Here is an 11,752-nt window from a genome sequence, read left to right as displayed (position 1 = left end):
GTTTTTTTTACTTTCTTGATTTCTTTTTTAAATATTTGCAGATATAATTGTTGAACATAAAGGGGAAATGTTCATACTAGTGTCACTATTTTCTCATCTTTCGAAAATATTGTAGATTTTTCCAAAACCACTCTATACCATATTGTACATATATATATATATATATATATAATATCCCTGATTATTTGGAATTCTTTCTATTTCTATTAAGTGCTATTTGGTATGATTTATATTTTTTTGCTATTGGCGTATTCTATCTTCAATTTACGCCAATATACCTAAAAAAATAGTTTAAAATAATGTACAAAGTTAATTTGAAAAAATTATATACCTACTATGTTCTATTCTATTTCTACATTCATTGTCTTTGTATTAGCTTTGCTCTATCTGGATGCACACCACCGCTAGCACCTGTATTACCATCCTTTGGATCAGCTGGTTTACTTTTTTTACTACTTTCTTTGACCATATTACGGACTCTTTCTCGTCTCTCTTCTTCTAATTTTTCATTTTTTACTCTTAATTTTTCTAGTCTTTCTTGACTATTACCACCACCACCTACAGTTAATTCGACATTAATTGGTTTACCCTTCAATTGAGTTCTATGTTGTAATAAAGCAACATCCATACGTCTTTGAATATTTGTTGGATCCTTATCAGCATCAAATTCCAAAAATGCAATACCTTTATCTTGTCTAATTCTAATATGATCCGGTGAACTTGATTTAAAATGGGATTGTAATTCAGTAGCTGTAATGTCTTTTGGTAAACTACCGACAAAGACTATAAATCTGTTACCTTTCTTATCACCACGACCTTTACCACCACGACCTCTTCTTGTCTTTCTCTTTTTCTTAACAGGTTCTTCATCATTATCATTAGTGGAACTTTCACTTGATGTTCTTTTGGAACCTATATCAGTGCTAGGCTCATCTTTCTTCTTTCTAAATTGCAGAGCTTTCTGTTGTTTCTTAGTTAATTTTTTTACTTCAGTTTCTGCCATTTCGAATAATCTTAACTATATTATTTCTCAGTTGCTATAATTGTACTTCAGATATATATTAAAACCATCAATCCCATATATAACCAAACTTTTATCAATAATTAGAGCTCATCTCATCTTATTCTCGATTCAAATATTTTGAGATGAGCTTTGAATTTAAAATTTTTATTTTTACAGTCAGAAATTTATCCGTGCAAAGTATTAGAGTATCAAATTTTAATGAAAAAGGAAAAAATTTAAAAAAGTTGTGTATTTAAAGAAATATGTCACATGATAAATTTAAATAAATAAGTGTTCTAAGACTATATTACAATAGTATATAGGATACATATACATGGTTATATATATATATTTGTGCTATTTGAGACATCAGAATATATTTAATATTAAAATTAAACGTTAGATGTTAGGATTGATTAAAAACATTATGATTATTAAATTTCGGAATTAAAATAAATAAGTAATGGAATATTAAGTAAAATTTAAATTAATGAATAATTCCGAATAGATTAATCTTTGTTAATAGTATTTGATATTAAAATGACTATGATATGATGTATTGCATTATGAAATTTTTTCCCTAGGAAAAAATTTAATATTATAATTATTGATTTTTTTTATTAAAATGATTAAGAATATGTAAATGGAATGTATTAAACATCAACTTACATTATTATGCAATTTTTTGGCTTTACAACCTTTTTCCTTGGAGAAGACTTCTTTTTCTGATTTGACGTAACTGGTTTTGCTAAAATCTTTGGTGCCGCTGTTGCACTTCCATTAACATTAGGAGATGATGCTCTATGAGATGATTGTGCAATGTTATCTGAATTTATGTTACTAGAAGCTGTGATCGATTCAGGTTTTGCCTGTTTCTTTTGCTCGTATTTCTTTGAGGAATTCTTGCGAACTTCTTTCTTTGGTTTATTCAATTTTTCTTCATAAACGGCATATTCAACTGCAGTTTCAAAAACTTCAGTGACACCTATTTGAGTAGCAGCTGAACATTCGACGTAACCAGCGAACTTACATTCATCTACTAATTTATTGATTTCTGATTGAGATATAAAATCAGAGTTCATTGCATGTAATTTATCCTTTTGTTCTTCATTTTCTCTTAAATCTGCTTTAGTACCTACTAGTAAAATTGGATATTTACCTTCAGCCCTGTACAAATCAGAATTGGTAATTCCGGCTATTCGTTTGACTTCAGCCAACCATTTTTCTTTGACATTAACAAAACTTGAAGGCTCCGATACTGAGAAACAAATTAAAAATATATCAGTTTGTGGATATGACAACGGTCTTAAAGTGTCATATTCCTCTTGACCTGCTGTATCCCATAAATTTAACTTAAATAATCTTGGTTCTTGTTCTGGAGTCTTGCCCTTTAACGCTATGGTAGTAGAATAATTGTCGAAAACTGTTGGTACGTAATCTTGTGGGAATGTATTGGTTGTATACGATATCAGTAAGGAACTCTTACCGACACCACCATCACCGATTACCACACACTTAACTGATCTCATTATGGTACTAACTTAAAATATAATGTGAAATCAAAATAAAAGTACTATTAATACTGTTTAAATTTAAAACTCAAACTTGATAAAAAATAGGGATGCAATTATTTTTTATATTTAATAATTAATATTAAATATTAAAAGGACGGATAAGGGGAAAATGTTGTTGTATAACTGATTAATGGCAAATGACAAAGAAATGAAACAAAAAAATTATCCTCTTTCTGCTTAAATTTTGGATTTATTTTCAATAAATAATAACTTAATAGCTAATAAGTCTATTCTATTTTTATAGCACTTCCTTAATAATTTCTCGTCTTTCGTTTCGAATAGTATGAATACTTATATATATGACTGTAACGCTTATCTTCTACCTTAAACCGACAGATGAAAAAAAATATAGTAATATATATATATGCTGAAAATAATTAGTGAGCTTGGATTTCCTTAGTGAGAAATACAAGTTACGGATATTTGTAGTGAAGATATAGACAAAACGATGATTTTAATACCTTGTTGATAGAGGAGACACGGGTGTATTTTATTATATTATTATTTCCCAGGAAAAAAATTTAAAAGAGATGGACAGTAATATTAATATTTAAAATCAATCAAACTTTTCAATTCTAATTAGAGATTGAGAGTTAAACACACACGCACGCACGCACACACTTACACTTACACTTACAGTCACAGACAAACACACCTAATTTATACAAGAGTAAGTCGTCCTTTTTTTGAAATCAAATGTAACAAATTGGTGATAATGACAAAAATAATAACGATGATGATAATGAAAATACGCAAGTAAACGTACCCTGTTAATTTTGAATCAACTATTTAGTCAATCTTTTTTATTTAGTTATTGCTTGCAATGAAGCAGTTAAAGAAAAGAGATAATGTATCTTAGTCTTTAAGAGTGACTTATAAACCGTACAAGACAAAGAGTAAACATTTACAATTAGAATTACAGTTGCGATTGAAACGATTTGGAGTTAGAGAATCCTGATTGAATTGTAAATAATAATTGGCATAATATTATATACTTTTTTAGCGATAGCAATTAATCAACAACTATTTTTTTAATTTTTTTTTTAATAGCTTAGAAAAAAATCTAATTTTAAAATTTCAATCTAATCAACTACCCTTGTTTGTTCAGTATTCTTGTAAACTTGACGTTCAGGTTAAATTTTATGTGTATGATTTTTTTTTTTTTTGTATTTTTCTTTTTTATTTAATCGATTGGTCTTTTAAACAGGAATTTGAGATAGTCGCCTGGCAGCACCTCTGAGGTTAATACAACATTTTCTTGATTAGTATAAACCTCAAGCGTCCAGAATAAATTTAAATGTTAAAAAAAAAAACCATTGCGAGACTAAAGGATTAAATAGGTATGGGAAATACAGTACCGACATTATCCTGACTTATGGGAAGGAAAGAGAAAAGTAAGAGACGAACCTCCCAAGAACCATAGATGGGTAGATGACCTGATAAAAAAAATTTATATATATGTCTGATAGTTTTTAGTAGAATTTTATTTCTCCGACAATTTTTGTACTTCCAATTATCACCAATCCAAAAAAGTAAAAAAAAAAAACAAATTAAAAGCTCTACACCTAAAAGTGATTCTATTCCACTTTCGAACACAAACTTACATACGAACTACACAATTCCAACATTATGGTTGTACTCTAAAAAGTAAAAAAAAATTCAATTAGCTACTTTGCCATAGTAGAAGAAAGTTTAGCTAGTATGTACAATTGTAGCCATAATAGATTAAAAGTGGTAATAGAACTAACTTTTAAATAGTTTACGTAACAGTGAAGTAAAAGCTGTTAACTGCAATTTTTCCACGCCATTTCTCTCGGAATAATGGCATCGGTACTGATCCAGCAACCAATTAATATATTGTATTATATTTGTTAAGATATGTTGTTTTTTTTTCCTGATGTTGAATAATTTTCTGGTTAGCTAGGCAAGGTCCTCTTGGTAGTCTTAATCTCTCTCCGAAAGTGTTCTTGCTGATTTCTGACAAATACCCGTACCAACCGACCACAACGAAACGCAACTAAATATTTTTTGGTTCGACATACAGCTCAGAGTGCTTGCACGTTAAAAAATAAGTGGAGGAAGAGGGGCACGACGGGTACCAGGAAAATTTAAAAGGGCAAAAATAAAAGTCAGGAAGAAAGAAAAAAATATATCATACTACAACATTTTGATACTATAAATCAAGCGATAGCGATAGCGTTAGCGTTAGCAAGAACAATCATGATACAATGACAAATAATCTTTCTATTTCTGCAAGGTTTGTTCTTTTTACGCATGTATATTCTGTGTGAATATCTCAAAGATTATACAATAGTACTAGTTCAATGCTAATATGCAAGAGAAAATGCATGGAAAAGTATTGATCAATCGCACCAATCAATCCCAACCAAATTTGGTAATTATAATCTACGATAACTTTTTTGGTTTTCGATTTTTGTTTAGAAATTTAAAAAAAAAAAATTCGAAATCCCAATGTGTGCGGTAGAGTATGAGCCCATGAATGAACTTGTCCCCTGTTTTTTTTTTTAATTTTTAGTATTATATTTTATATTTTATATTTTATATTTTAGTTTTTCATTACATATATTTTTGTCAAGTGTAGTTGTAGGAGTATAATCTTTTGGAATAGGTAAAAGCTTAGACAATACCAAGTATCGTACTCCAATACATGGAATACCTTTTTTTCTTTTATCTAGAACATACATACATACATACATACACAGTTCTAGTATTAAATCCGTGCATACGGTGTGACCAAAACAAGATTAAATTTAAATTTTTCATTGTAATTTTATTTTATCCTGTTTTTCCCAGAGTAAGTAGGTGAGGACATACCTCACAAGGTTCCACCACTAAAAAAGAAACTGGTCCCATTTATCTGTCAGCCAACCGCACTATCTGCACGTCTCTCTCTGACAGCTCTGTTTGCTTTTCATTATGTTTTATGGTTTGTTCATTATTCCTATTTGGGTACTCATCTCGCCACGAGAATACTTGCAGTACAACCAATACAGAAGACAGAGATATACTCACACAAACACAAACACAAACACAAACACAAATTCAAACACAAATTCAAAAAAACAGAGACTCTGCAGACCGCACACTGCACAAACTAAAACAAAAACAAAAATCAAAAACAAAAAACAAAAAAAAATATCTGAAATTGAAAACGAAAAGAACTTATCCTTCTATTAGTTGCACATGGCCTTCTCTTCACTGCTCCTCAATCTCTGACTGTCTTCCGTAGTTAGCAAACATTATTGGCAACTGTATTTCTTTTTTTACCCTTCCCCTGCCACTTCTCCGTGAGTGCAGTGTCGATCTACTTGAGTTGCAACAAAAAATACCTCTACAGGTCCCCCTCTGGAGGAAACTTTAATCATTCTCTTGTTATTGTCTATTTACCGTCCGTCCACCAAAACAAAATGTAGTTGTGCCATCGCTCTGATTTCCTCGCAGCTCCAAAAAGAAAAAGCTGAACATTGAAAACTGAAAAACTTTTCTCTCGGTAAATGGGAACAATATTCGGCCCGTCAAAGTACGGTTTCTCCAGTAATCTAAAATAAATAAGCAATCAGTATAGACATACTTCCTCTTGTACTAATCGTCCTTTCTGTCCAAACTGCAAGAAAGACTTCTTAACTTGGTATTCCGTTGCTGTGTCAAGTCTGCTCAGTCCTTGCGTGGTCTATTCCACCGGATGGTTAAAATCAAAATTGAAAGAAATTGAAAAAATATGAGTGGACACGATATAATCTTGTATTTCCTGCGTCGTTTTCTCTCTCTTGTGTTTGAATTTTAGCTGTAATTTTGGTTCTAGTCTTTATCTCTTCTGAAATCTATATTACAGGAATTACTAGGACGGTTATCTTCGCCAGATTTAAAAAGGAAATTCCCTTCATTACCTGCTGTCTCTGTCTAATTCAATGGCAATAAAGCATATGGAAATACAATATAATTTATTAGATGTTAGTTGTATTGACTAATTTTAGTTTCTATTGCCACCGTAACGAGACCCTCTTATGCAGACGTCTCTGATGAAGAAAAAAAAAACTATGTAAATATATTTATTTGTTCACCAAGATTATAACAATAAATGATTTCATTTACGTATATATTTCAAACCGGTTAATCTAAATGCTCAATTTCAATTTACGCCGATTAATTGGGGGGGATAACTAGGAGACCATTTAAGAAAGAAAGATAAAAAGTATTCTGCTTGAATAGGAACTTTTTTTTTTGTCTATCCAATGGTTTGCTGGGTTGACTATGAAATTAACGCCTAGTACGATTACTAGTTTGTGGTTTTTGTGCTTTAAAAAATAAAAATTATAATCTAAATTGATTTATTTTACTTCAATTGGGCTGAAATGTCTTGTTTGTTTGTTTGTTTGTTTGTTATTGCTTTTCTTGTTGATACTTGCTATATGGCTTTTCCCATTACTAGCGATAGCTTCTTCGTCACTAGTTCATCTTGTTGCATTTTGGTCAGTTGTTGGATTTTATTCTCTTACTAATAGATCACATAATATGCTTTTACTTAATGGATCTATACATTCTATTATTATATGCAGTAGATGACGACTGTGTAACTATCCAAAACTGTGGAAACTTTCGTAGTTTAAGCGTATATCCCCCATCTCCTACTCGGAATTCTTAGCAGCTTTCTAAAGCTGATGATTTATTTATTTATTTATCTATTGATTAATTTATTAATTTACAAGTTCTTATAATCTTTTAAAAGGTGTCTTTGTACCATCATTTACAGAAAGAAGGAACTAAGGGAACAAGAAAATTTTTTAATTAATGGAATATTAATATGCACCTGAGACCAAATGTCTCTTTACGTAATAACTTGAGAGCAAAGTATACCATGATTATCGATCATGCTTCCACTATTACCATCCAAACAAACTTTTAAATATTTTAAAACGATTCGATTATATGCTATCGAACATATAGTTTAAAAAATTAGATATATCAGACTATAAATTGCAAAAAGAAAAAAAAGAAAAAAAGAAAAAAATAAAAGAATAGTAAATGCTTGCCGATTAAAATGAACTGGTATCATTACATCGAAACTTCTTTATGAAGATAGTCTTATTTTTCTCGTTGTGTGGTTTAAAAATTGTTTCTTTTAGATACCAACTCCTGCTTCGAACGTTTCCGATAAAGAAATATTGTGTTTATTTAATCTAGATTAAATAACGGCTGACTAAACCCCTCTCTTTGAAAATATGTGCATCTAACTGCAAATTATTATGTGAAGAGAGGGATATCTCTTATCAAAAACGAAAACGAATTCATAAAACTCAGTTTCTAATGTAAAAAGGTTAACACTTCTAAAACTGGGAAATAATAGGTCCTTTTCCTGTATTTTCCCTCTAATATTGTATACCCCTAACAAAATTTATCTTGTTTTCTTTGCCTGTATTCCTAATTAAATGAAAGTGAACTTTTTTTTAAGGTCGACTGTTGATGGAAGTTTCTTAAAATGCTCTAGACCCAGCATTATCCTAAGATCTATTCCGGAAATGAAGGCGGCTTTGCCAGTTCGACTTTCCGTTGGAAGCTAAGATACAATTTGAGGTATTTCAACAAGATAATTATAAACACCATAGGAACAAGGTTTAGACTATTACTTTCCTGCTTGTTTGTTTCCTTGATTTCCAGTGCCAAAATGAAATTTCAAAAATTCGCTACATTGTTATTGATACAACTTACCTCCAGATAGTTATGAATATTTACAGACTTGTTCCACCATATATGAAGCCAAATTAGGTATCAAGTGAACAATGAAAAGAAACGAAAAAAAAATACTAGACAAATTTTTTTTACTGGTAAATAAATAAATTGCAATTCTCAGACAAAGGAATTTGTATTCGCAGTGCAGAACAAGAGTAACCACTAAACATTTTTGTTGTGCATTGTTCATGGAAGAACAAATCCGAACGCCTCAAAACGTTTCTCCAAATGAAAAATGAAAAATGTTGGTAAATAAAAAAAAATTACAGAGTATGGGTGGACTCTGTTCTTTTTATTGGTCCCAACGCTGGGACATTTTTGCATTTTTATCATAGTGGGGTGGAGGGGTATTGTACTAACATACATGATCTTTTTTATCCCAAAGAGATCCAACAGATGAAAAGGCTTATTCAACGGTTATGATTGCAGTAAGTTTTCAAAGATGAAATGTAGGTTCTGGAAGATACAGCTATGTTTAGTAACAAGCTATTCGAAGTTTTTTAAAAATCCGTATTCGCATCAATTGGTTATGACACGCTATCAAAACCGTTATAATAGTCGATAATTAGAGAAGTAGGTAAATATCAATTGTACTTGATTAGGGTCACTTAAAAATTGGGAAATTAATATGAAGATAACAAAAAAGCAAGACGTCAATTGGGTGGGAAATGAGTCGAATGTAGGATTAAACTCAATAAAAAACATCAAACAAACCGTTCTTTGTAGAATTAGGAAAGTTTAATAACGATATGTTTTTATCTCGAACACTACACTGGTCGCGAATACAAAACTCGAAGATAGTTAATGTGAATGTCCCAATCTCACATGTACTAAGGCTTGTGGCAATTATCCAAGGAAACGCTTTTGTTACTTCTCTGTTTTGTCGTCCGGATGTACCTCCGATTATTTTAGGAGACAATAGAGCACAACAACTTCCAAACTTTCTTGCATCTCCTTTCTATCTTTTCCAATTTAAAAGTTAAATATAATATGAGAGATCTTTACTTTTTCATTTAATCGCAAATAAAAAGTAAAGAGTAAATGACCATTTACACTTGTACTCGAACTCATCATTTTCTTATTGACTGGCAAAGATGAAAAGATATCAAATTTTGTTTTCCGATTCATTACAGTAATAAACAATTTCTTGTTCTGATCTGCCTGTCAGGCAGTTCTTCCCCGATCTGTTCGGTCACATAATTTTTTTCCTCCGATTTATTCGGAAAAACTGTTAAAACACACTCAACACAGTATTACCTACTTAGGTATATGATACGACTTACTATATCAAAGACCTGAAATTTCCAAATAGAGGAAATATTTGGATAGCCTGTATAAATCATTGTATACGTTGAAATATAGGGAAAAAAGGAAATATATTCGGGTCTTATAATCCATAATTCTTCTTTTCTTTTTAACAATTCTTTGCTATATATTTTTTAAGAGAAGACCGGCAGCTAAGAAATTAAACTTTGATGATTTGGTATGTAAGATCAGCCTCGGTCCAGATCTCCCATAAAACATTGTAAACAACGGAGAAATTACCTAAAAAGCCCAGCCAATATCAGTAGAGATCAAAAGCAGAATTAACAACAGCAATAGAGCTTTTTTTTTACAAAAGAACTAAAAAGAGTGAGAAAAAAGAAAAAAGGATAGTGAACTTCGTAAGAACTCTAACATCGACGTAATCGTGACGAATGAATTTCGATATCTACTTCATTCTTAAAGATATTTTTTAGTTAAAGTATGTAGGTAGGTATATGTATTTATTCCGAATTTATGTTTTTTTATTATTATATTAGGGTGCAATAATCAACGTTATAATATATCTCTATGTCATGGAACTGAGTTCCCAACAACTTCGATTTTTTTAGTGAAGAAGCCAATTATTAAAAAACTTCTCTAAAGAAACCAGGTACATTGGAATCTTCTTCATCTTCAAATATATTATCTATTGGATATTCGTACCGCAGAGAAGTACTTGAAATAGTTGAGAAATCGAATCCTAGTTCAAAATTTGATGAACTCATAGTGGAAGATGAATTTAACGAATTATGAGATCCCTTGGTATTTCCAGCTTCCTCATTTCTGACCGCGAGATTTTTACGAGGTGGCGGTAATTTAGGTGCTTCTTTACCTGCACTTTTGTTGTTAACATCCTTGCTATTTTTTCTATTACCATTATCATTAAAATAATCAGATCTTTGTCTGTTTAGAATTGTCCAGTTATCATGTGGTTGGAATATTGTCCCTTCCGAAATTGGGTTGTCATTAATATCATATTCACTATTGGAATTAAAAGAATCGAAATTGGTGATTTTTCTTCCAACTGCATGTGTAAATTGTCCCTTCACTGATGAATCACTTTTCTTATTTCTTTTTCTTAGAACAAGAAACCACACAAGGAAAATACATATCATAAAACCAGCAATTGAACCAACAACACTGCCTGCAATAGTTCCAGGGTCCGAATTGCTTTTATGATGATAATTCTTTTCATTTGTTAGATGTTTGTAATAAGATGCATCAGTAGTTATCGTAGTTGCGCTAAATTTATACGTTGCCGCTTCTTTACGATTTATTGATTTTGTTGTAACAAATCCTTCTGTAAAATCAGTTTCACTATTCACAAACTCGTACGTTTGGGTAAATATATAATACAACTCGCCTGATCTTGATGAAACCAAGTATTCAGGTGTCGTTAATTCTTCATCCGTTGAAGGTATTTCATCAGAAGTCAACATTTCAGAGGTATCGATTGCTGTCACAAACTCAGTCACTTCAACAAAAGTTGTGGCATAGTTTATCGATGCACCAGCGTAAGTAGTAGTAAATGAAGAAATAGTCGGTTGGCTAGCATCTGTGGTTATTTTAACCGATGATTTCGTAATTAGCGGTACAGAAATGATACGGAAAGAAGGTATAATTGTTTCAATCTCATTGGAGGTTGTGTTCTTTGTTAATGCAGCAGCCTCTGAACTTTTAAAAAGCGTAGTTGTCGTAACATTTCTGAACCCTGTATGATTTAGGCTTTGACTATTTATCGATGTTTTCCTCGATTCAAGAGTAGTCGTAGAATGGATTGATTAGCTGTATAATTAGCAAATAACGATGACGTTTTTCTTCTTGATGAGTATCGATTAGAGATATCATAGGATGAGATGACTTTAGTAGTGTTGATACTCTCCTGTAAACCCCTAATTTTGAAAAAGGACAATGACCAGAAAGTTATTGGTTCATTAGCCTTTGATACCAACCTAAAACTTATCGAGGAAGAAGGTTTCCAAAAAATTTTTCTTTGGGGAAAAAAAAGGAATCCCAAGTACCTATTACACCCCAAAGTAAAACCTCCTTTAAAAATGAAAAGGAAAAATGTGGGTATTTTTTATATAAACCAAATTGAAAGGGAAAAATAAAAACTTTCCCC

The 11,752-nt window shown here is 31.1% G+C and overlaps 3 protein-coding genes across 3 annotated transcripts; all 3 read right to left on the bottom strand.

Moving 5' to 3' along the window:
* Positions 1-358: 358 nt before the first annotated feature.
* Positions 359-1,003, bottom strand: NOP6 (Nop6p; the record flags this gene model as incomplete). The annotated part of the gene is made up of 1 exon (XM_001644758.1): positions 359-1,003. The coding sequence occupies one exon, from the start codon at positions 1,001-1,003 to the stop codon at positions 359-361; it is 645 nt and encodes a 214-aa protein (XP_001644808.1).
* Positions 1,004-1,668: 665 nt separating this feature from the next.
* On the bottom strand, positions 1,669-2,532 carry RHO5 (Rho family GTPase RHO5; the record flags this gene model as incomplete). Its single annotated transcript, XM_001644757.1, has 1 exon — positions 1,669-2,532. The coding sequence occupies one exon, from the start codon at positions 2,530-2,532 to the stop codon at positions 1,669-1,671; it is 864 nt and encodes a 287-aa protein (XP_001644807.1).
* A 7,682-nt stretch (positions 2,533-10,214) lies between these two features.
* Kpol_1041p6 (uncharacterized protein) lies at positions 10,215-11,069 on the bottom strand (the record flags this gene model as incomplete). Its single annotated transcript, XM_001644756.1, has 1 exon — positions 10,215-11,069. One exon carries the CDS (start codon positions 11,067-11,069, stop codon positions 10,215-10,217), a length of 855 nt encoding a protein of 284 aa, XP_001644806.1.
* Positions 11,070-11,752: the final 683 nt, after the last annotated feature.

The sequence above is a fragment of the Vanderwaltozyma polyspora genome, genomic scaffold (assembly GCF_000150035.1).
Source record: "Vanderwaltozyma polyspora DSM 70294 KpolScaffold1041 genomic scaffold, whole genome shotgun sequence".
Taxonomy (NCBI): Eukaryota; Fungi; Ascomycota; class Saccharomycetes; order Saccharomycetales; family Saccharomycetaceae; genus Vanderwaltozyma; species Vanderwaltozyma polyspora.
Note: the sequence above shows the minus strand (reverse complement) of the source record. Positions and strands in the feature narration are given on the sequence as shown.